Source organism: Mesoplodon densirostris, chromosome 16, assembly GCF_025265405.1.
Source record: "Mesoplodon densirostris isolate mMesDen1 chromosome 16, mMesDen1 primary haplotype, whole genome shotgun sequence".
Classification (NCBI taxonomy): Eukaryota; Metazoa; Chordata; class Mammalia; order Artiodactyla; family Ziphiidae; genus Mesoplodon; species Mesoplodon densirostris.
The window spans coordinates 52361917-52388430 of record NC_082676.1 but is presented as its reverse complement, the minus strand read 5'-3'; the positions used below and the strand labels follow the sequence as shown (position 1 = coordinate 52388430).

At 40.0% G+C, this 26514-nt stretch overlaps 1 protein-coding gene across 2 annotated transcripts in view; it reads right to left on the bottom strand.

Moving 5' to 3' along the window:
* Positions 1–26166, bottom strand: part of SMG1 (SMG1 nonsense mediated mRNA decay associated PI3K related kinase) — a 96287-nt gene extending 70121 nt beyond the window's left edge. The window contains exons 1-5 of one of the 2 annotated variants that reach the window (XM_060079092.1): positions 25724–25808; positions 6695–6753; positions 3366–3529; positions 2690–2845; positions 233–369 (exon numbers count right to left, since the gene is read on the bottom strand). In XM_060079092.1, coding sequence (XP_059935075.1) covers positions 233–369; positions 2690–2845; positions 3366–3529; positions 6695–6744 — 507 coding nt within the window. In that variant the 5' untranslated portion in view covers positions 6745–6753; positions 25724–25808. Of the gene's footprint in view, positions 1–232; positions 370–2689; positions 2846–3365; positions 3530–6694; positions 6754–25723 lie in introns of both variants that reach the window. The other variant, XM_060079091.1, reaches the window with a different exon arrangement.
* Between the last annotated feature and the right edge of the window lie 348 nt (positions 26167–26514).

Here is a 26514-nt window from a genome sequence, read left to right as displayed (position 1 = left end):
TTTATTGCAGAAGGAACCAATGTGGATCTAACATTTGTATAAATAAATTACACATTAGGGGCATTAAGTTCTAGACCATCATAATACAGGCCAAATCAATCTGGAGTAAGGAATCCCTATTATTTTCCCTTGGAAGCAAAACTTTTCCCTTCTTTAACCACTCTAGGTAACATTATCTACTGAACTATGGAAAAATGAAACTTATCAACATTTCCAAACATACTATACTGACCAGCTTATTTTCTGGTTGCTGAATAAATTCTTTCAACTGCCTTACAGTAGCCAGTCTTCTGTCTCTGTCGTCTTCCCGGGTGATCCTCCGAAGAAGATTCGACAGTCGAGACTCATCAGAATAAGACATCGAACGCTCTGTGAATATAAACATTGAGTATGAGTCAGCACAGAAACTTTATAGCCCAAATATTTTAAAGTATATTAAAAATCACAGTCCACCAGACAATAAAAGCTCAATGAATGTAGGTCCTGTAACACTTCTGTTCATCACTATAAACCCAGCCCCAGCAGACTGCAGGCACACAGCAGACCCTCAAAAAGGATACGCAAACACCTCATTCCAGAGGACCAACTGACAGAGAAAAAAGAAAGGCTTAGAAATTATTCTCTTTGAATCTGTCCCAAACTGTTTTCAACATCTAGGTAAAGAGCATAGGTAAGAAACTTCAACAGGTTAGGGATAAAGTCTCTATCAGGCAGAAACAGGTTACATGTTTCTATTTCTCACCTAGGTCTCCCACTGGAGGGGAGCCTCTTGTTCACATCATCATCATTTTCCTAGGACAAAGTTTTGGTGAACTGAAATCACATATTCAGTTCAACAAATGTCTAATTACCACCTACCATGTGCAAGTATGCTGCCACAAGGAAAGTGGCAAATCAAAACTTTTCTTCCCTTTTTCTTTTTTTTTTTTTTTTTGCGGTATGCGGGCCTCTCACTGTTGTGGCCTCTCCCACTGCGGAGCACAGGCTCCGGACGCGCAGGCTCAGCGGCCATGGCTCACGGGCCCAGCCGCTCCGCGGCATGTGGGATCTTCCCGGACCGGGGCACGAACCCATGTCCCCTGCATTGGCAGGCGGACTCTCAACCACTGCGCCACCAGGGAAGCCCCCTTTTCTTCCCTTTTTCAACGACAAGAACAAGCAGGAGTGCTCAAAATGCTGAACACTACTAATAAAGATGGCTTTAAGTACTACATTTTTCTTTTTAAATTTTCAGCTGTGCAATTTATCATAATTCACCCATGTTCATTAACACAAACCACATTAAAGGGTCTGACAGTTTCATTTCTAATGAACGAAAGGAAAGTTGATAATAAAAGAAATTACAACGTCTGAGAGAAGGAATAAGATTTTTAAAAATCCCTAGCCTATAGAGTATTTTCAGTAAGGATGACTGCTAAAAATGTATTTAGGTTACTAGTCGGGAAATCTAGGCTCTATTTACAATTCTGCCCCTAGCAAACTGAGTAACTCTGAGCTTGCAAGGGGGATCTAAACTAAATAAGCTTTAGAGTCACTTTCTAACTCTATCATACCTAAATCTAAGACTTCAAATACTGGTGGGGTTTTTTGTTTTTTGTTTTTTTTTTGGCCGCACCACTCGGCATGCAGGATCTTAGTTCCCTGGCCAGGGATTGAACCCGTGCCCCCTGCAATGAAAGTGCAGAGTCCCAACCACTTGACCACGAAGGAGGTCCCTTCAAACACTTTTATGAGACAGTATAGGCTTTGACTAGTCATTCCACTTTAGAAAATTTATCGAAATTTTTTTTAAACTGCATGCAAAAAAAAGCTATAAACACAAAGATGTTCACCAAGATACACACAACACACACACAAAGCCCTCACGGGGAAAAAATGGTCATAAACTAAATGTCCAAAGAGTAATTATATCCAACAAAGTGTATAAATCAGAAATCTTGATTTCTTAATCAGCTTTACCAATACAATAAATTTCTCTTTTAGAAAAAAAAAATGATCATTACCTCTAATCCTATGAATTTTCGAGACACTTTACCTATAGAGTAAGGCTTGTGTTATAAAGCAAGAAGCAGTAACTGTGTATTTAACTTTAGAAAAGGGCCCAGTCCATGTACACCCCTACCCTCACCCTAGAGTTCAAGGACTTGCTGCAGTAAGAGCCCACTATACATTCAGTATCCACTATAATCAGGGAAATCCTTTCTTTAAAATCTTACCCAGTCTTCTAATCTTATTTTAAGAGAATTCTCCTTTAAAAAGTATTAAAGGGGGCTTCCCTGGTGGCGCAGTGGTTGAGAGTCCGCCTGCCGATGCAGGGGATACGGGTTCATGCCCCGATCCAGGAAGATCCCACATGCCGCAGAGCGGCTGGGCCCGTGAGCCATGGCCGCTGAGCCTGCGCGTCCGGAGCCTGTGCTCCGCAACGGGAGAGGCCACAACAGTGAGAGGCCCGTGTACCACAAAAAAAAAAAAAAAAAAAAAAAAAAAAGTATTAAAAACCTTCTTGTGGGAATTCATGGTAGGGAACAGTTCACAGGAAAAGGAATGCAAACAATTATCACCTGCACATGTTTCTCAACTCAGTAAGCTAATCAACTCACACAGGTGCAAGGCACTGGTACAGAAAGAGGCATTTAGGAGATATCTCAGCAGAGGCTTGTGTGATTCTCCCCAGTTTACCCAGACTTACCCTGTGATTTCCTCATGTCTTTGATGGCTAACGCACGACTGCCATGCTGAATACTGGTGAACTCAGGGCTGGTCACATTGTTAACCCTCAGCTCTTGCCCCAACGACTTCCGACCATAAGTATTTTCCCCAGATCCTCCATTGACACTGTAGCCACCTAAAAACAGCAACATTCACATTATTTCAATAGGGCTCTTTGTTTCACTCAATCAATTCCTGATAGTTCAGGTTCTTCTGACCCAATCTGCAGTTCAACCAGCCTTGGCTTCTATTCTTTCCCTGTGATGCATGCATTGATTTCATTTTGTTATCTTCAGTGGGAGATAAGAAGAGAAACGGAAACTAAATTAACTCAGATTTTGCACTTTAAAACTTTTTAGAAGTCTAGAGGAGAGACAGTAGTCAGGAGAGCCTTAGTGATAATATTGTATTTTGGGGCAAGGAAACTGCATTTATGTATTGCGTGTGTGAAAAGTACATTTAAATTTTTTTTTAAATAAGGGGGTAAACGTAAGAAGTTTCAAGAACAGCACTGAGTGTAATATTTATATTTTAAACATATTAGAAGAGAGAGGTGAGGGAGCGAGAGAGGGAAGAGGAAGAAAGGGAGAGGCAGCTAGGTTAAAAAAAACAAACGCACAAAAAACATGCCTCTAGCAGCAAGGAAATATATATACCCTTTTCGTCATTCTGTATGTCAGCGTGGATTCTGGTATCATCGTGCCTTTGCCGAGACACCACAGCTGAATTTGAAGGTTGCAGTCCATAAGAGGAAGACCCACCCCTATCTCTGGATGAAGAATATTTTAAATTATCTGGGTCGGCTGATGCACTATCAGTTCTGCAAAGAGAGAAGAGTATAAGGTTACAACTTTAAACAAACATTTTGATAGCCCAAATCATAAATCTTTCTTTCATACATGCCTCTCTCTTCTCATTACTATTATACATAAGCACTCCAATGTGTAATAAGAAGTCTTTCAACTGGGAAGGGATTAGCAATGGATGAAATACCAGCTTTTCAGCCCCTCCTGCTATCTAAAGACCCATACAGAAATATGAATAACTACCAGGACTACGGTGGCCAACGCAAAACTTAACAGGTTTTGGCACTGAAAGTTCCATGTCCTAAGAACTCCCTCAGTCCCAGGCAAACTGAGACAGTTGGTCACCCTGGTCCCAGGATTCTTTTCACATGACTTGATAAAAGGAATAGTTCTTCCTAAATCTTCTCCTCCCAGAAGAGGGTTTTAACCAGTGGAAAAATTACAATCTTCCCAGTCATAAAAATAAAAAACACTGGCAACATATCAGGCAGGGGCAATGTGTTACCAAATTATTTTTAAAGTCCTGCCTCATGGCAATGTGGCTCGCTCTCTCTCTCTCTCTCACCTAAATTTGTAACTTGACTATTTGGTGGGAAAATAAATTATAGAATGAAATTTGAAAGCAAGCTCAATAGGATATTAGGAAAGAACACATTAGCTGCAAAGATTTTTTTAATGTATGGCAATACTGAGGACTTCGTTGAAGATTCCTCATATAAAGAATATCTATTAAAATTATAAAAAGTGAGGAAAATAAAAGCAAGGTGTCAGGAATCCAATAAAGCTGAAAGTTGCAGTCCATAATCTCTTTAAAATTCAAGTACCGCCTAGAATAATCCGAGATACCTGGATATTAACAAGTTGCTCAGCCCCAGGATAAAATCTGTACCCTTATCTAAGGATCATCTCTATGCCTCAATGTCCCCATCAGTAAAATAGGGAGCTAAACTTTATAATTTCTCATGAGCCTTATTCTTCCATCAACCATAAGTTATCAAAAAATAAGAAAACACTAACTACCCTATGGCAGCATATGAAAAATACCAAGAAAAAAGTTCCTCTGCTATTGATATTTCTTCTGAGAGGAACAACCTTCTGGAAAAAAATCACTTTTATGATACTTACTAAAACACCTTCTGCACCCATAATTATCTGGAAAAGTTAAGGACACTGGCAAGAGCAGAAACTGAGCTCTTCTTCAACCCCCATGGCCCTCCCCTATGTGTAAAAAAAAGTGTCTGTGTATTTCATTTCGAGTTTATCATCCTTTCGTTGCCCCCGCCCAAGAACACTAAATATGAAAAGGTGCATAGGCTCAGACACCCTGATCTGACCTACTGCAACCACTGTTAATATAGAATGTAGACAAATAGGTTCAATTAAACTTGGATACCTACGTGGCACCAATCTAAATTATTCCTAAAGGCTCTCAATCTGAAACTTGATAAAAATCCATAACCCTAGCATACTATGCATATAACTAAGCCTCCATAGTGAAGTATCTTCTTCAAACATTCAGAGTTCACTTGTTCACAAAGCTCAGAACTTCCAACATATGAAAAATAAAATCTATGGAATTTCAAAAAAAAATGTATTAGGATATTTTCTAAGTATACTAAGTACAAGCATTTAAATACCTTTACCACTAAATGGAGCATGAGAACTTTTTAAAACTAACATAATGATCTACCCCCATGTATCTAAAATAGCACACTAAATGAGCACCTATAATAAACCATAACATACCATTAATTTCTAAAAGGGAACTGAAAAATAAAAGAGAACTTATGAGCTTTTCTGGCAGATTTTGAACCTGTCTATATGTATAGCACCTAACACAACCTAGAAAAGGAAGCTGTTAGTAAATGAATGAATAAAATAATTCTAAAACATCAAGATAACTTAAGTCTATCAATATTTAAATAATCCGAATTTCTAATTTTCATTATGCTTATGGATCACATATACTACTCTTACCATTGAGAGTTAAATATTTGTATCTTTTTCTGGTGACATACCAGTAAACACAAGGCAACAGAGAATATGGGTTAAAAAAAGATCTGGGCTCAAATCCCAGCTCTAGCACTGAAAAGGTATGTGTGACTCTGCACAAGGAACTTAATTTCCAAGCCTCAGTTGTCTTTTGCATAAAATGGGGATAATATCTATCTATTATGTAATGTTATTGTGAGGCTTAAGAAAGATAAGTTCTTAAGAAATACTTAGCTTACAAGGTACACTTGACGTTATTATTACCATAATAGTAAATATATTCAAGGTTTTCAGTCTAAACAAATAAATATAAATAGTTCATAAACATATGAATATGATCAAAACAAGTTTTTATACTCAATATACAATAGCTGATTTTAACTTCTTCACTGAAGAAATTAAGCAATCTACTGCTACCAACAAATCCATTGCTAACTAGGAAGCACTGATTTCAAACTAAACTGAAAAAAAACAGGAACAACCTCCCAATTTGTTAGAAATACACGTTTTTAAATCTCATTAGTTATAAACACCAAGATTTTTTTTTTTTCCAGAATTTGGGTTTTCAGAAATATAGCAAAAACTTCACCAGGGTAGAACTACTGTCTCAGAACTGTCTAAAAACTCCCTGGTTGCTAAGTTCTTCTAATACAAACTGATCAAAATATTTCTAACCAGAATTCAAGTTATAGGTATTCTGAACCCAAAAGCACAAAATAGTTCAGCATTTATATGAAATCTCTATTTTTATAATATCTAGACAGCTTAGTTCTCAAAAAGTCAGTATCAGGCAGTTAGCACCAACAAGATCATCCCAGTCCAATAAACAGAAAATTGTTAAGAATGAAAATGAGCACTTAAAATGAGGCAATCAAAGGCACAAAATAGAAAATGCAGATTTGAACTCAAAGAGGCAGGCATAAATGTTAAGCTAGTTATAAGGGCTGAAAAAGCTATCATCTGCCAGAATTAGTGTCTCAATTTAGTGATAAAAAGAAAATGTATCTGCTAAGACTAAGTATCCTAGCAAGAATCCAAAAATACCTCCACAGCCCCTTTAATACTCTAAAAATATTATGGAAAGAGAGAGGGAAAAAAAAGAAATGCATAAATTCCCCAAAATGATTAAACTGAAGTTAAAGCCTGATGTACATGCCACATGAGAGGTAAGTTTCTAAAGCTCATACCTCAAAAATCGCATACTGTATAATATGGAGCCTTTGTGATGTTTTTGCATCAAGTCAATCTGTAAGACAGTAGTTACAATATTAGTGAAGACAGTGGGTTAAAACATTTGTTGTTCAAACATGAAGCAAATATCATTTATGGGTTAGGTGCTTTTAATTGCACTATGGCCCTCTAGGGTTCATATGTTGAAGCAAAAACTGAGATGGCACATGCCACTCTGTGCCTTAGAGAATAGAGGCTTAAGGTGGCAACAAAAAAATTTTTAGTACAAAAGAATTTAAATGTTAACTATAACATACAAATCACATGCAAATATAGTTACCGCTCATTTTAGTCACCTATTCTCAATATACAGAAAATGTAATAAATCTGAGAGGTTATTCATTTTCAATGACCCAAGCCCTCCGACCTCATATCAACAACCTACCACGTGTTAGGGGATAGTTAAGTATCTCCTGGCTAAATGTGGTCTTATGGTCCAGTTCTTGAGGGGGAAAAGTCAGCCTGGAAATGTGAAGTCAGGGAATTCCCTAGTAGAAAACATTTCCATAAAGCACCCCGAAATGACTTGATGCAAACACCACACCTAGTGGTGCCACCGGAATAAGCATCATATTGCTTCAAGTTGTTTTTAACTAGGCTTATTAAGGGACTTCGGTTCTCATGGTGAGATCTAATTTGTAATGGATATCAACTAGGAAATGATATTTGCACTAAAGCCAATGAGGTGGGAATGCATTTACTCTCTAAAGCAATGGTACTCAAAGATGGATAGCATCACTGTCACAAAGCAGTTGTAGGATATGCTGTGAGTTTTTCATACAAAAATAAATTCAAGGTTATCTCTGTGATATCTCTTACTCACCTGGATTCAGACATACTTTCAAAAAAGTATAAGAGAAAAGGTGAAACTATGCATAACTCTGAGGCTTGTGTACTTTCACATTAGAGACATTGCTCTAAAATATGAGTCTATGGCTAAAAAATTCACTTGGGAGGCTCAGGGACTTCATTATATGAAACTGTTTCCACAGGAGAAAACAGTAAGTTCAAATTTAATATAACAGAATTGAACCATCATGCCAAAATTATAAGTTTACCTCAATTTTACTATAAATATTAACAGTTAATATTTCTTAGTGAAACTTCCTTAGCTACTTAAGTATTAAGTGTCTACAATACCAAACCCATACAATTTATGGGTTCTTTATTATCAACTTTTAATCATCAATCAAACATCAACTAATTAGTTTCTGCAGCCTCAAAATATAAAAATATATTTAACGATTGTTGTAAAACTGTAAAGAATTTTACCTTGCCCAAGAGAGATCTGGCCTTAACCCTTGGCTTCTGGAAGGTAATCTCTAAACTTGGAATATAATGCCTAATAAGAGTGTCCTTGGGCTTCCCCCGTGGCACAGTGGTTAAGAATCTGCCTGCCAATGCAGGGGACACGGGTTCGAGCCCTGGTCCAGGAAGATCCCACATGCCGCGGAGCGGCTGGGCCCGTGAGCCATGGCCGCTGGGCCTGTGCGTCCGGAGCCTGTGCTCCGCAGCGGGAGAGGCCACAACAGTGAGAGGCCCGCGTATCGAAAAAAAATAAAAATATTTTTAAAAATTAAAAAATAAAAAAACACCCAGGGCTTCCCTGGTGGTGCAGTGGTTGAGAGTCCGCCTGCTGATGCAGGGGACGCAGGTTCGTGCCCGGGTCTGGGAAGATCCCACATGCCACGGAGCGGCTGGGCCCGTGAGCCATGGCTGCTGAGGCTGTGCGTCCAGAGCTTGTGCTCCGCAACGGGAGAGGCCACAACAGTGAGAGGCCCGCGTACTGCAAAAAAAAAAAAAAAAAAAAAACCCCAAAAACCAAAAACTCGGGCCTCCCTGGTGGCGCAGTGGTTGAGAGTCCGCCTGCCGATGCAGGGGATACGGGTTCGTGCCCCGGTCTGGGAGGATCCCATATGCCGCGGAGCGGCTGGGCCCGTGAGCCATGGCCGCTGGGCCTGCGCATCCGGAGCCTGTGCTCCACAGCGGGAGAGGCCACAACAGTGAGAGGCCCGCATACCGCAAAAAGAAAAAAAAAAAAAAAAAAAACAGAAAAACTCCATCAATTCCACGTCCCTCCAACCAAACAATCTGCCTTTGCTCTTTGCAGTCAAACTAAGAATTGTCTCTACTCGCCGTATCATTTCTTTACCTCCACTAGCTCCTCCAGCTACACCAATCCAACTTTTGCCCTATCACTTTTGGCAAAACCAACTAAGACCTTCAGGTTGATAAAAGCAAGATATATCCCAGGCTGCTTCTTACTCATCCTCTCATAGCAGGTTTTCACGGGGCTGCTGAGCAGGATTGAGCAGGCTGTGGCCTACACAAAGGTGCCTTACAGAGGAATGAGGTGGGCTGAATGAAAACTTCTTTTTAAAATCCTTACAATAACTTAGGCTCAGATCCTGAGAATTCAAAGCAACCAGATTCTTCCCTTCCTTTGGCTTATAGTATGTTATAGTCTGTATTTCTTGCTGCCTCTCTGGTTCTGCTTTTTCAGGAAACTTTGAAGGCTTGCTCAGCCTCCTCTACCAAATCACTAAATCTTGGAGTTTCTCAAAGCTTGACCACAGGCCCTCTATGCATCTCACTTTGTACTCTCTCCCGCAATCCATGCCGATGGCAGTACTTATCACCTATATGACATCGACTCCCAAATCCAGGCCTCCATCATAGATGTCCACTCTGAGGTCCAGACCTATATAGCCGACTGTTTAAAAAAACAATCTTAATGTTCTAATGCCTCAAACACAACTGGCTCCTTTCTTCCTGGAACCCCCATTTTAATAAATGGCACCATCATCAGGTATTTTCCAATAAATGGCACTATTTGGCCAGTCAGACACAGTATGTTTCCCACCTCCAATTCTCACTTCTCTCCCACTTCTCCTCCACATGCAACAAAAATAATTCTTATAAAACACAAATCTGCTGTCCTCCCACTGCCCTTTATCATCTTATGTACCTTACTTCCCTTTTCAGCTAACTCTCCACACTCTTGTAATCCTTTTACATTCTATGCCCCATCCATCCCAACCTTTCAGTCACCTTGCTCAGCTCGTCTGCCTGGAACAGCCTTGTCCTCAGCACTCGTGGACCCTAGCTCATTTTTCAATGTCCTTCAAGCTTCAGCTTTCCTTCGCAACGTTTCTGATTCCCCTGAGGGTGACTAGGAGTCCCTGCTATATAAGTGCTTCCAGAGAACCTAATAGTTCCCTTAGCTCTTACACCATTTGAGAAGCTTGTTTAACTGTGTTCTGCCAGGAGACTGTAAATTCCAAAAGGGCAAGAGCCTGTCAGTGTTGCTTATCATTGTACCCCTCATTGCCTTGATGGCACACAAATTAGTTGTTGAGTAAATGACTGCCTATTCTCACAACCGAGGCCTTTCTCTTGACACTGGAATGCAGTCCCCTAACCTAACCCAACACTAATTTTTCTTCAACATTCAACCTAGAACCCATACTCCCTAATCAACAATATTTTCTTGGTTATCTTCTACAACAAGAGCAGTAACTAGGAGTAATGACTCCAAAAGGCGAACTAAGTAAGACAGTTCCAACCCTCTAAGGATTTACAATCTAGAAAAAGAAAGAACTGTTAGTATAAGTTCCAATTAGGAGTATAAAATGCTCTGTTCTTTCAGAAAAAAATAAAAATAAAAATCCCATCATTCAGCCCCTTCTTCAAACTCTTACAGCACTCAAAGAGAGAACCACACTAGCTTGCACTTTAGTAGTTATATACTAGCTTCAATTTGCCCACTAGTTTGAAAAGATGCTAGTATTGAAGGCAGAGGTACTGTATTCTCTAATACCACACACCTTTCATAGCAAAAGGAAAACAGTATAGTGGTTGCTGCATGGAGGGGGTTGGGGAACTGACTAGAAGATGACCTTGGATCAAAATCCATTGTGATTATTTAAGTAAAAATTTTGTCTTCTAAGGTAAAACTTCATATAACTAAAATATGGTCTATGCATATGATCTTAAGAATAACTTCTCTGGGGGCCTCCCTGGTGGCGCAGTGGTTGAGAGTCCGCCTGCCGATGCAGGGGACACGGGTTCGTGCCCCGGTCCCGGAGGATCCCACATGCCGCGGAGCGGCTGGGCCCGCGAGCCATGGCCGCGGGGCCTGTGTGTCCGGAGCCTGTGCTCCGCGACGGGAGAGGCCACAGCAGTGAGAGGCCCGCGTACAGCAAAAAAAAAAAAAAAAAAAGAATAACTTCTCTGAACACAAAAAAGAAGCCAGTAATAGAAAGGGATGGCTTCAGTAATATATTTAAATGATTCTAAATTTTTAAATTCTACTTAATACGCATTTTAAAAGTCTTATTTATTTTTGTGCAAAGGACACTATCAAGTGAAAAGACCACTCATAAAACCAGAGAAAATACTTGCAAATCATATATCTCATAAGAGAAGAGTGTAGTATCCAAAATATACAAAGAACTCCTATAACTCAACAAAAAGACAAACAATCCGATTTAAAAATGGGCAAAAGACCTGAACTGATAAATCTCTCTGAAGACATACAAATGGCCAATTAACACATGAAAAGTTGCTCAACTTCATTAGTGAATAGGAAAATGCAAGTCAAAACCACAAACAGAAACCACACCCACTAGAATAGCCAAAAAAAAATTTTTAATGGAAAATGTTGTGAGAGGTGGAGAAATTGGAACCCTTGTACATCACTGATAAGAATGTAAAATGGTACAAAGGACTTCAGAAAACAGTTTGGCAGTTCCTCAAAAAGTTAAACATAGAATTACCACATGATCCAGCAAATCCACTCCCAGGTATATGCCCAAAAGAACTGAAAACAAATGTTCAAACAAAAACTTATAGGTGTATGTTCACCACAATACTATTCACAATAGCCAAAAGACAGAAACTCAAATGCCCATCAAAGGATGAATGGATAAACAAAATGTGGTATACAACAGATGATTATGCAGCCGTACCTACTATAACATGGATGACCCTTGAAAATGTTACACTAAGTCAAAGAGGTCTGACACAAAAGGTTACATATTACATGATTCCATTTATATGAAATATCCAGAATAGGCAAATCCACAGAGAAAACAGATTTGTGGTTGCCAGGTGCTGGGAAAAGGGGGAAATGGGGAGTGACCGCTTAATTGATATTGGGTTTCCACTTGGGGTGATAAAAAGTTCTGGAACTAGATTGTGGTCACAGTTGCACACGTTATGAATGTACGTAATATCACCGAATTGTAAAATGGTAAATTTTATGTGTATTTTACAGCAATTTTTTAAAACCTTATTTATGACATTCTTGAAAAGACAAAATTATAGGGGAAAAAAGACCAGTGGTTACCTAGGGCTGGGAGAAGTTGACTACAAAAGGGAGCAAGGAAACGTGGGGTGGGGGAAGCGAAGATATGATGGAACTATTTACAGCTTGATTGTGGTGCTCATGGTTACAATACTATCTGCATTCCTCAAAACTCAAAGAACTCTACAGCATATAAACTAAAACTCAATAAATCTGACATAAAGGAAAGAGTATGTTTCTTTACAGTAAAGGTATAAAAGTAAGTAAAAGAACATTGATTTATTTTTAATAATTCAATATTTCATGTCTTATATTGCCTGCCATCTTTTGTAGCCATTCTCAATGGAAAAGCAAAAATGTAGCACTGGATGATCTCCAATGAAACCAAAGACTGTCAGTGTCTGAATTAATCAGGCATGAGAGCTGGAACTTTAAGCTAGGGAAGGATTAACCTAGCCAAGGTACAGAAAGAAACAAAACAGTGCACTTATACCAGTAAAAGACAACTGTAAACCTAGACTAATAGTAAAAAGTTCCAAATTTCTAGCAAGATAGTAATTTTACTCTTTAGCAATACTTGAGAAATGCCTGAGGTAAGTCCTTATAGCACTTTATTTTTTAAAAAAAGAAACACCCTGTAAATTCCTAATATTTTATTGCCTACCCACTTTGATAGCTTTCAAAAAAAATTTAAAGAGTCAAAGCACTGTCACTGGCAAAATCAGAAAAATCATTGCCTGAGAGAGAGACAGGCAGTCCACTTCTAATTTATTTCACGTATTTAAGTATTATGAGGTTCTGTACCTCATCTGGCATAAATTCATTTCTTACTAGGCATTAAGAATATTGACAGCTATTAAAGGTGGTATGCTTTTAATCTCCAATACAGATGTGAATTCAATTTTCAGCATTTAACAAAAAAAAACAATTTTGTTAATGCTAAATAATCGTTCACCTGAAGGCTTCCGAATCTAAGGCACCACATTAACTGGACTCACTTTCTTCTGACCTTTATTTTATTTATTTATTATTTTTTTTTTGCAGTATGCGGGCCTCTCACTGCTGCGGCCTCTCCCGTTGCGGAGCACAGGCTCCGGACACGCAGGCTCAGAGGCCATGGCTCACGGGCCCAGCCGCTCCGCGGCATGTGGGATCTTCCCGGACCGGGGCACGAACCCGTGTCCCCTGCATCGGCAGGCTGACTCTCAACCACTGCGCCACCAGGGAAGCCCTGACCTTTATTTTTAACCCAAGCTAGTTTACAGCCTTAAATAAAACCCTGCTTTAGCTACCATTTGCATTGCTTATCTTCCTCTTTTGTCAGCAAGTCCTGGAAGTACTTTAGAAACATCCCATTCAGCCTGGGAAATTGCCAAGATTGAAAGGAAATCTCTTACTGCATGACCTCCCTAGCAGAGGAAGGACAAAAAGACTGAAAGTCTACCAAGAAACATGTCCCACCTCCTCACCTCCATCCAGACTCTCCAGTTATATGCCAAACATAGCCACTTAGGACAGAGAAGATTAAGAATTACTAAGAGTTAAACACTAAAGAAATCCTAAAACGAAGTCTTGAGACCAGAGGGGGACTCTGATCAAGGATAGGGCAGAGTGTTTTATAATATAGGAAATGTGTGCGACCATCTTTTTAAAAGTCCTGGGGACTTCCCTGATGGTCCAGTGACTAAAGCTCTGCACTCCCAATGCAGGGGGTCAGGGTTCGATCCCTGGTCAGGGAACTAGATTCCACATTCCTCAACTGAGAGTTTGCATGCCGCATCTAAAAGATCCCACACGCTGCAATGAAGATCCCACCACAACCAAATAAATAAATATTTTTAAAAATAAAAAGCCCTGAAAACTGGGGTGGGGTGGGGCCAAAACAGACAAATAAGTAAATAAAAATCATCAAAAGTCCTGAAAACAGGCAAATAATGACTGTAGAGTTATTCTGATAAAGTTCCTCTAACTAATAGACTCAAGCATATACCCAAGGGACTAACATGCTTGTGAGATTCTCTAACAATTACATATTTTAAATTTTCCCTTTAAAAATAATCCAAAAAAGCACTGTGGTACAAAAATGTACTGTGTAACAGATAACATCATTACCACTTTTTTTTTTTTTACAGGTCAAGAAAAATGATGTGGTTGCCAAAAATCACTTGTAACACATCAAGAAAAAGTAAATACTAGGCAATTTAGACACAGGTATTTTTAAAGAAAACTATTACCAAGTTAGGCTCTACTGCCACAATGGTATGGTATACCCTACAAATCCTGGGCAGAGTCAAGGATGTGGGCATCGAAAGAGCAATATTCTAACATGCACCCCTTACCATGTAACACATCTTAAATATAATGGCAAGTATGGAAAAGACACTGAATTTCATATTCCACACATGCTTCTCAACAGAGGAAGACATTACCAGAAATATCTTTAGGTCATTCTCAAATCAGACACATGACCCCCAACCCCAACCCTCTTAAACAAATAAATACACCTTAGAGAGAAATCTAAAACACTTTGGTTCTATTTCTAACTTTACCAACATAATTATACGAAGACAGCAAGTGGATTTTTAAATGGACTCTGACTCCTTTCAACATGTCCAGTAACTCCTTTAGGACCTATCTCCTTAGGTATCCTGGGGTAGGAAATACACTATTAAACACCAAACTGGTAAAGAAACATACTACCTGTAATCAGTGGTATCATGGTAAAGTATGTATGGTAAACCCTCCTACTTAAGCACTGGAACCTCTTTTTCAGAGGTGATCTTGAACAGCCATATCCTCCCCTACTTAAACATAAACAAATAAAAATGTCTCATAGATAAATCTCAAAGGACATGGGCTCCTAAATCAAATAGTTGGGAAAGGAAGATACTTTTCACAAAAACCAGATTACTCTTCTAACTGCAGAATTATTTATTAAATGAAGACAGTTTGGGGTAGTTATTGAAACACACTAGTAAGCAGCAATCAAGAGCCAAGAAACAGCGCTCCAACTGTGCTCAGCAGTGGCCAGAAATACACTGAGGTATTTAAAGTATTTAGCTATAAGTTTGAGAAAGCTATGAAACAGTTCAAAATCATCACTTAAGCCACTTTAAATTCAAAAGGCCTATAGAAAGGCCTATACAAACCCCATCTCTTTCTTTTGTTACATTTTACACTAAACACACTTGTATGAGATTGATTTAAGTGGTATAAAATAAGAACTTTACAACGAAAGAGAAAAATCAATGTTTCTAGATAGGAAGTTCCTTAGGAAACAGCATTTACCCATTCCGAGTAAATTTATAGTGCTATAATGTAAAATAGTACCAAAATCTCATGAAAGCTTAATACTGTATATACACTACATAACGATACAAAATTTCATTAATTCCTATCTGTTTAGAAGATATATGTGGTTCTTCTTTTTTTATGTATTTCAAACTATTACATTGCCAGAGTCTGTCCTTTCCATGATTCCATGATTTCCCTACTCCCTTTAAAACAAACATACATACGTACTAGAGTAGGGGAGAAAACGCAATGCAGCATTCAACTGATGTTCTTATAAGAATCAGTTCTTAAATTCCAACTATATAATGAAAGTTAAGCAAGGTACAAGCTACCTTTTAACCTACCCTGTCTCTATTTAATTCCATTTGCACCTACTCTACAATAAATGCAGTCAGAAGGATTAGATTATTTTTGCTGTCTCACAATTTCAACTGGTTTCAAGTTCTTAAAGTGTGAATTATAAGATACACAGAAAAAATAATGAAGAATGATGCAGACCTACAGTCAAATTCCTCACTGGCCAACTTGAAACAGGATGATAGCCTACTGGAAATTTTCATTCTAGAAGCCTATAAGTAGAAAATGTAAAAAGAAAAGCCACTACTATACTAAGGATGGCAAATGCCATACCTAATAGAAATTTAACAATTATATGAGCTTCCAGTCATATATCCTCTAAGACACTTGACATAAATGCCCTTCATGAAACTTTTAGAAGTTACCACACACACACACACACACACACACACACACTCTAGTACTTAGAGTTCTAGAAGAGAAAAATGAAATTTGAACTAGAGCGTGGGTGCATGTGTGTAGTAAATTCTAACTTTTTGAGGAAGAGATAAAAGAGGGAGGTTCTTTAAAATTCCAAATTTGATTCAGATGTGGCAACATAAATATCATTTGTATAGCATTTTACAGTTTTGAAAGTAATTTCCCAAACTTTATCTTTAACCCTCACAACCCTGCATCTTAGGGAAAGCAAGAATTACCTCCTCAGAGGAACAGCTGGTAATGTCAGTACAAAAGACCTCTGTCTTCCCATTCTTAGTCCATTGCTATTTTCATGACACTAGCCTCTCCTAAGACAAATATTTGTAAAGGATCAAAACTAAAAATGCACACATTCTTAAAAATAAATGTACCTTAGAGAAGAATCTAAAACACTCTGGTTCTACTTCTAACGTCTCCAGTGTAATTATACTAAGACAACAAGTGGATTTTTAAATGGACTAAAAGAGCGAGGAGAAGAGCACTGCCGTGTAATTTTCACACCTTCAACAAGATTACAATAAAAACACAGGGAATACTGGCATTATAGTAACTATACAAGACAGGCCACTTTCATTAAATAAAAGGCTGCTTTTACAAAACTCTGTCTTAGAGTCAGTTAATTGACTACCACCTCCCCAATACACTTTTATTACGCGTAAGTTCATCTTTAGTTTCAGTATTTTCAAAACAGGAACAAGATACCACATATGAAAATTACATCAATGTTTCAAATAATGACAATTAATCATTTATAACAGAATTCTAACTCAAGTCCTTCAAAAACAATACAAACTGTACCTCAAGGTAGATTCCTCTAAACCAGACTAATGAATACACTAAATCTCAAGTTTCATTGTCTTACTTCTGGAAAACCATTTTCATTTTTCTTCACATTTATCAGAAGAATATAAGGACAGGAAGAAAAACCATCAATCTTTTTAGGAAAGAAAATCCAGGATGTTTTCTTTCCAATTAAATATGCTAATGAATATTCATCTGTATAATACTACGTGATACTGGTGATCATCTTTTGATCTTTTTAATCATCAAATCAGAAGAGAGTCCCATTCTATAGAGAACAGACAAAAAGTCCGACATTTTTCCTCAAATTAATAGATTTTTCTGCCTAATTTCTGGCAAACTGCAGGAAGTCAACATACACTCTGTCATTAGGGCAATGAGTCTGAATTTCCAGTGTCAGAATCAAAGCAAAGAGACTGGAAATAAAGTGATATATTTCAGACAAGGATTCCAGGGTTCATATTACTAGGAATATAAACTAGGGAGACCCTTAAGAGGCAGGATAGCAAGAGTCATGGGTTGCTTCAAAGAACTAAGTATTCCAAGATGAAAGTTAAAATTTCAAACACACACACTGACACACACACACCATATACACACATCTTTTTAAATCAGAATATTAAAATGCTAAAGAGGAGACAGTAAAGATAATTTTTCAATTAAATTTAAATAAGAGGGAAAATTTTAATTCAAAGAACTTCAGTAAAAAACAAGATTGTTACCAATGCTGTCATATACAGAGGAAAAACTAATACATGTCACTATATAGTCCAAGACATGCTTATTAGTGAAGGCTTTTGCCTAATCAGCAGAAAAGGTATTAATATATTAGATGCCACCCAAAAAAAAAAATCTAGTAAATACTAAGTCCAACAATTTTTTTAAAAAATCTGCAGACATATACATATAATTACCTTAGGCCACTGCAGAGCTTGTAATAATTTTCTTGTGGACCTATAAGAGCACTGCTGAGGTGCTTTATTGATGATAAAAAGGGTAAAGGAAAAAAGTAGTGCCTTTCCTTATAAACAAAGAAATAGCAGAATTTAGTAAGTTCTATACCAAACAGCAATCTACAATTCTGATATCAGAAACTCCTCTTTTTTTTTTAATTAAGTTATTTTATTTAATTTTGGCTGCATTGGGGCTTTGTTGCTGTGCACGGGTTTTTGTCTAGTTGCAGCACACGGGACTCTCATTGCGGTGGTTTCTCTTGTTGCGGTGCACTGGCTCTAGGCACCACGGCTTCAGTAGTTGCGGCTCACGAGCTCTAGAGCGCAGGCTCACTAGTTGTGGCACATGGGCTTAATTGCTCCGCGGTATGTGGGATCTTCCGGGACTGGGCTCGAACCCGTGTCCCCTGCATTGGCAGGTGGATTCTTAACCCACTGCTCCACAAGGGAAGCCAGAAACTCCTCTTTTTTTGAGGGGGAGGGAGGCAGGGGGGCTGTGTGGTTTGTAGGATCTTAGTTCCCCCACCAGGGATCGAACCCAGGCCCTGGCAGTGAAAGCGCCAAACCACTGGACCGCCAGGGAATTCCCCAGAAACTCCTCTTTTGAAAAAGATTTTTAAGTAATTAACACAAAAAGTCTGTAACAGGTTTTTAAATAATAAACATGAGATCCTAGACATACTATGAATAGCAACATTAACTTCCTAAGGAATGATTTCTAACAGGAATACAATCTCCTTTTTTCAAAGGGTATGAAGATTAATATGAAAGAAGTAATTCACTATGAAAGAAACCTGTTGATTCTGGAAAATTTGGATTTCAGTCATTCCCGAATCAGCAGGCATGCAACTGGCAAGAGGTTTGTTTCCTCAGGCCTTCTAATGGAATGTCAAAAGAGGCTCAACCCACCCAGTGCTTAACTTTTCGGTGATTAGACTGTTTAAATAATGTACAAATAGATACAACAGATATGGGATAAACTGTCAATGTGTAAATTAACTTTATGTGAGCAAAGTATTTCTTCAAGATGGATAAAACCTATGAATCTTAAATGGCCATAGTCTGATCTGGCCACCTCAGTCCACTAGAACATGGTCCCTTTGAACCTGTACAATCACCTTACTTAAGCTGCTGCCTCCGGCTAACCGAGCTGCTGTACAAGGAACAGTTCCTCTCAAAATGCCTCCTACAGTTACAGTGTTCTAAGCTCTGCAGTTAACTCTAAACACAAAAACAAACTTGCAGAATTCCATTTTCATGTATTTACTTGAGAAAGGACACTCAAATTTAGAGTGTTTACTATTTATTGATGCACTGGTAGGGAAGAAGGGATACAGAAGTAAAACCATTATACAAGATGCATGCACACATAAAGGTTATGTCTTACCGGGGAAGACACACAAAAAAAACCTCAGATAGTGAGTGTTATAACAGAAGGCTGGTGCTTCCCACTGAGGGGGTGCATTTAGGCTGAGATAGCATGAAAACACCCAGGTCAAGCACTCTGAGAAGAACAAGCTATGCAGTAGCTACACAGCAAGAACAGGACTTGCAAAGGCCCTTAAGACAGAAATGAGTTTGGGGAGTGCTTTAGGGCAAGTACACAGAACAGTGGAGAAAATGACAGGCTCAGCCTTCAGGGACAAACTAGCTGGGAGAACAAAAAAAGGTTGAAGTGATAAGCACAGTTACCTTTCATTGTAGACCTGTACCAAGATTTGGAAAGGATCACAGAGGGCAGAGGTAGGGTAAGGATCTTAAGGGAAGCGCAATAGGTTGGGGAGAGGACGAAAAACAGAGCTACCAATGGTAGGTTCAAGAGGGAAGAGAAAAGTCCGTGAACCTGTAGCTCACAGGAATAAATTTAGCCAACAAACTTAGAAGAGCTCCTCTGTGTTCCAGGACTCAAATGCCTGAAAAGGTTAACAGTGGATCCACCATCTGAAACTGTTTTCACAAGGATCTTCAGATATCCCAAGTCTGTTTTTATAGCAAAAGAGGAATAACAGAACTATGTTGAAGATGACGAGGTTATCAATCTTCAGAAACCATAAGTTGGTAATAAATCATAAGATAATATTCAAAAATTTCCTGTCTATAATGACTTTTAAGGTAAGATCCACATGTACACTCTGCCAGGGTTTTGGGGGTTTTTTTGGGGGGGTGCAGTGGGAAGGGAAATTATCCAACTGCAAAGTCATTGTGTATCTGTACCTTGATCAGGGTCATGGTTACACAGGTGTATACATTTGTCAAAAATCACTCAACTTAAGACCTATACATGAATAAATTTTATCTCAAAAAAGTAACAAGTTCAAAAAAGAATTCAACTAAGAAAAAGTACAGTCAACTAATACAAGATGGAGCAGAACATAATAAAAACATATACATACACCTGAAACTAGTATGTTGTACGTCAATTATACCTCAATTTAAAAAAAAGAAAAAGAACACAAATGTCTCCCTAAAAATTTAATAGGTTACATTCTACGTTAAAAAAAAAGTAATAAGCTGGAATATTTCATACAGGAATTAAACCACAAAATGTCTGCAATCTTCACTGTTAGACCTCTAAACAAGAGGGGATGTGTTTTATTTTCTACTCCCCAAAATAAAATGGATTCTGAGAAAACTTTAAGATAGCCAAAGACAGGTAACCAAAAAACAATATGAAGAGACACCAAACAAATGACAGCTTGTGTGAATCTATAAAGCGAGGTCCACTGAAAGCTGCCTCAGGGATTTATTTTAGGTGATTAGGATTGGGAAAGAAAAGCAAGTAAGCAAGTGCCAAGCAGTCAAAGCAGGAAAGCCTAAATTTAAAAGTTGTGAGAACTCAGTGTTCACACACACACAAAAAAAAACCATCAACCACACTCCATTTTGTGTATATGATCATCCTATATAATGTAAGGGTCCTAACCTGAATTGAAGTGTGAGCAGATAAAAAGTATCACTTTAGTGATCACCCTCAATCAACACCAGATAACAAATAAGGGGCTCTTGCTTATGGAAATTCCATATATTGAGCTGAATACTTTTGTCTGAATTTAAACCATGAATTATAAACAGAATATTCAGGTCCTCAACAGTCTCTTGTCTAGACTGTTTCAACTGCCTCCTACTGTGGTTACACACACACACAACTAATTTTAATCTTCCTCAATTATGCCACTTCCATGCTGGTAAAACTTCAGTAGTTCCCTAAAGTCATACCAAACACACGTCCAGTATGATTCAAGACCTACAATACAGCCCCACTCCAGCTCTTAAGCTTCATCTCTTATTTGTATCACACCTCACAAATACCCCATCCTTCTAACCAAACTGGTAACATTTTACCAAGGACAACTTGCATTTTGCCATTTCCCTGCTTTCTTCTATTTTTTGATCCTCCCCAAATTTAGTGTCAAAATAGAACAGATCAATTTAATGGTCCCACTGCCCCCTACTCAACTGTACAGCTTTCCCTCCTCTGACTCTCCAAGTTTTAAACTGTAAATCACATATAAAAAGAGTTTTACCAAGAATTATATCACAATTAATATCCATATACTGCTTTACCTTTTACAAAGCCCTTTCTTATCCCCCATACTACCCGATAATCTCCTTAAAGACAGTAGCTCTATTAGTCATAAAAATCCCTACAGCATCACTATTTCCTGAATTAGAATATTTTCATTGAATTAGAATATTTCACAATCTCCTATTATTTAAAAAACCCTTCAGTTATACTCCCAATTTAAAAAGGAACCACAACAGAAGGGGGAAAAGGGTTCAATTTAAAGATAAAATTGCCAAATGTTTCACAAAGAATATATTTTATGCTATAATGGAAAAAATAAACTTTCCCCCCAAATTAAACACCCATACACAATTATCTGGAACTCCTTAATGTACATGAAAATCTGTGGTACAGAACTGGCAACGATTAAATTCTGTTTAACTAAAGCTCTATTTATAGTTATAAAATATGTAACTCCACTTAATTTCACCCTTTATGTATTTCACTATATTATGCACCCATGGACATCAGACAGTACAGACTCATAAAAGGCTGAAGAGACAACTCTAGTTTCAAACATCCAGCTTCTCACAATGTCAGACATACTAGTTTTTGGCTTTTCTATCTTCACAGCCCTCTTCCCCATCTTTTGGTCTGTGACAATGGAGAATGAAGGTATTTGTACTTGTGAGAACTTCAATCTGTCTACGTTTTACCAAAAATAGAAGCTGTCTTTAATATACAGTTTCATCCTTTTAGAACTGTAGAAAGATCTTAACATTGGGCACAGTAAGATACCCAAGATATATCTGTTAAACGAATAAAGTCTTAAGATGCCCAAGTGTGGAAATAAAATTATGTGTTTTCATTTGACAACGCTCCCTCTTGCTTGTTGAACTAATCTGTATTTGACTCCAATGTCAAATCAGTCTTGTCATTTTGGAGAATTAAAATGAACAATATAACAAATTACACACTTTTTTTTTTTTTTTTTTTTTTTGCTTCACCGCCTGGCATGCAGGATCTTAGTTCACCAAACAGGGATCAAACCCACGCTCCCTGCAGTGGAAGCCCAGGAGTCTTAACCACTAGACCACCAGGGAAGTCCCATATACACTTAATTTTAAAACAAATCATTCTGATCTCTATCTTGATTGGTGCACCCAGAAGATTACCCCCCAAAATAAAGTCAAGAAAAGGAGAGACTGGTTACTGCCAATAATAAAACCACTCATTTGTCTAATCATTCTTAAATGTTAATGGAGGGACTGCGCTGGTGGCGCAGTGGTTAAGAATCCGCCTGCCAATGCAGGGGACATGGGTTTGAGCCCTAGTCTGGGAAGATCCCACATACCGCAGAGCAACTAAGCCCGTGCGCCACAACTACTGAGCCTGCACTCTGGAGCCCGCGAGCCACAACTACTGAGCCCGCGCGCCTAGAGCCTGTGCTGTGCAACAAGAGAAGCCACTGCAATGAGAAGCCGCGCACCGCAACGAAGAGTAGCCCCCCGCTCGCCGCAACGAAGAGTAGCCCCCGCTCGCCGCAACTAGAGAAAGCCCGCGCACAGCAACAAAGACCCAACGCAGTCAAAAATACATAAATAAAATAATTTTTAAAAAAGTTAATGGAGAGTACAGTGAATGAAAACGAAGACTATAATCCAGTGCTATAAAAATGCTTTCTGCTAGAGGTATGCTTTTAGCAAAGGTGGGCTTGCTCTGTTGCCACATGACACTAGTCTATTCAGCCACCTGGAACACTTCCTGTCAATATGTGTGAAGTATCAGGTGTGGCCATCATTGACTCAACAGTCGGTTTCCAGACTAACTGACAAACTAACACTAAAAGAAACCAACCAAAAATTGCTTTTCTAAATCCTACTTTTCAAAAAGCCTAAATCTAGTAAAATAGAACCAAAAAAAATCAGACAAGGACTGGTACAGAAAAGCAAATAATTTTTGTTTTAAACCAAAATGACTCTGATGAACCATACGGAATCTGCCTGCATTTGAAGATGTTTAGAAAAATAAACCCCCATTTAAGCAAGGGGAAAAATCGAGCTCCATTCTGTCAGCTAACTGGAGTCTGTCACCTTTCTAAAGTGAAGAGGGTACAGAATAACAACCTCAAATTTAACTCATGAAAATTTATGACTTGGCAAACACCTGAAGTTTTTTATTGGCTATTTAACAAAACAACTAGGCAACCGTGCAAAGAAATCAAGTTTTGCTATGGCATATTGTCCATACTTTTCTATTCCCTCCTCTACAAAAAAGTCAAGTATTTCCAACATCCTAATCAACTGTTACTCCGTGTAACCAAGCACATCTCACAGTATCTGTCTACCTAGGCAATAAGTTCTGAGACTTTGTTAAACAGCACCGCTTCCAAGAATGCATACATCCTCCCCCCAACACAGACAAGAAATAAAGTACTTGAAGAAAAATAAACAATACTAATAACCCACGTACATATTCCACAACTATATAAGCCATTTTGCTTCATACCTGTCAAATTAAGCCAGGTGATCTCAACCCATAGCTGCAACTGTGCTACTCCATTTATTTAGAAACACAAGCTACAACTTATTCTTTTCCAGAAGCTCCAGGACTATTTGTGAAGGGCACTTTATTTAGTCCTCTAAAGGGATACTGTGTACATTCTTTTACATATGCTGACCACAGTACTGAAAAATAATGGAAAATCTACTGTCAAAGAGCTCAAATTCAAGTTCATTTATCATTTAATTCATTAGATGCAAAAAAAATCAAATTTCACACATTTCAATGAACATACAAAAGAATGTCAATTACAGATAAAAATACCAAAACTAGTTAACTGATTTTAAGTAAAGCAGGCATAAACCCTAAGTGGTAAAGGACAAGTAAAACTATGCTTCCAAAACATTTTTCTTAACTACTTATCTCAATCCTAGGCTCAGGCATTAACTTTTAAAATCACCTAGTTACATACACCCGATCTCAACAGACACAGGATTTGGGAAGGCATATTAAACAGAATGAGATGTGTACCACTCATTAGCCAAAAGAGTATTTTGATTTTTCTATCAAGTATTAAAGTGTTACCTTCGAACATCTTACCAAATTATTTCCAAACACTGCTGGAATTACATGAAACCATCAAGAAGGAAAAGTCATCCCAACAACGTGTGTTTGTCTAACATTTATTTGGCCAGTTCCTGGACAATCATAAGGCAAATGTGCTTCAAAGTATGAGAGCTCCATGAATCAACTAACCCTAAAATATTATATACGTTTAGGAAGTTCTTCTAGGCACTGGGCTAAGTTCCAAGATAGTCTGAGTATTACAAGCACTTATTCAGTAAGAGAGATAAGAATGAATTAATCCTAAATTAGGTACAACTGCCCCATGATTAATCAGAACGACACAAAAATTATTTTTTTTTAAAAAGTCCATGCTCCGCAGGGAGTTTCCTGGTGGCCTAGTGGTTAGGATTCCGTGCTTCCACTACCAAGGCCCAGGTTCCATCCCTGGTTGGGCAACTGAGATCCTGCAATCGGCCCGGGGTGGCCAAAAAGGGGGGGGGGGGGGACAAAAAACTCGATCCTCCTCATATACTCATTTCCAACTAGGCCCCAAACCTGTCTGAAATCAAATCAAATTCTCTACTCCTCTAAGCAACTGTCCGTACAAGTGTCCGGGTATGAATTGCTCCCCGCCAGAGTAACTGCCCCTGCACTTGGGGAAAACTTCATTTCCTAGTACCAGGGTCGGTCGGCCCCATTAACACAGTCACAATATAGTCTCATGCTCCACAACTACGCTGTTGTCAGAGTAAGGCCTTAGAGTGCTGGGTTTTGTTTTGTTTTTTTAATATTAACACGTGGGGGATCACAGAAGGGATCCCAGTTAAGGAAATCTTTCACGTGGGGACTCAAAGGGTTAAAGATCAGGGAAGTTAATGGGTAACAGAGAGGGTCCCGTACTCTCAGGATCCCCCAACTCATATCCCAACTTGAGGGCAAGGTGGCAAGTAAAAAGTGCCCCCACCGCCAGGTCCCCCTTCCTTCACCCAACTCCTAGGCCAGTGCCTTCTCCCGGCGCCCTGGCTCTCGGCTCCAGCCCCCGAGCTGAAATGCAGGGAGAGGGGAGGCATTTAGGCCTCGCCTCCCAGCGGCCTTCCTCCCCCGGCCGGGGCGGGAGGGGACCCAGGAAGCCGCGCCTGGTTCCCCGGGGCGGGGGGTGGGGTGGGGGGAGGAGGGTGGAGAGCCTAGGCCGCGCCTCCCACCCCGGCGGTCCTAGGCCTCGGCCCGCCCGAGGCGGGGCCCGGGGTCGGGTCGGCGGGCTGGGCGCCGGCTCACCCACCTGGGTTGCCAGTCATTCCAGCTCCGCGGGTACTTGGTGCCGCCGCCGCCGCTGCTCAGCCGAGACCCCGGGGCTCTGCGGCTCATTACCTTCCCCGACACGACATGGCCAAGCGCCGCCGCCCGAAGAAGCGCGAGTCGCCGCCCAAACCGGCCGCCGCCGACACTCCGCTCCGGCCCGGGGTTGAGGAGGAAGCCGAGCAGGAGAAGGAGGCGGCGGAGGGCGGGGGAGGCGGACGGCCGTTCCGGGTTCCGCCTGAGCCCGCAGCGCAGGACTGGGAGGCGGGAGCGGCGCGGTGAGAGGGAGGCGGAGGAAGGGGAGGCGACGTCTCTTACAGGGCCGTACGCGGCCCGCGACGCCGGGGCGCAGAAGGAGGAGAACAGCGAGGAGGAGGCGGTGGCGACGGATCCTCAAGCTCACACAGCCACGGTTACCCCACCTCTCGGCTCCGCCCGCCGCGCCGCCGCTGCCGCACGGCATGCTGGGAGTGAGGGGCGGGGCCGGCGCTCGCCGGACCAGGGGAGAGGGCGGGGCCGAATCAGAAGGGCGGGGCCCGGGGGCGGGGCCGGGCTCAGCGAGCGGAAGATCCTCCCGCGCCCTGCGGCAGTCTGCACTCAAAGCGGACCACGCCGAGGTCCGGTCCCGCCGCAGGGGATCACGGGAGAGGGGAATCTCCGCCACCACTCCCACACGCACACCCTCCCACATAAGCCCGGGAAAGCACCTGACCCCCTGAGGGCCGGGCAGTAAGGTGTAAACAAGCATCCAATTAAGAACCTGAGGTGCCCTTG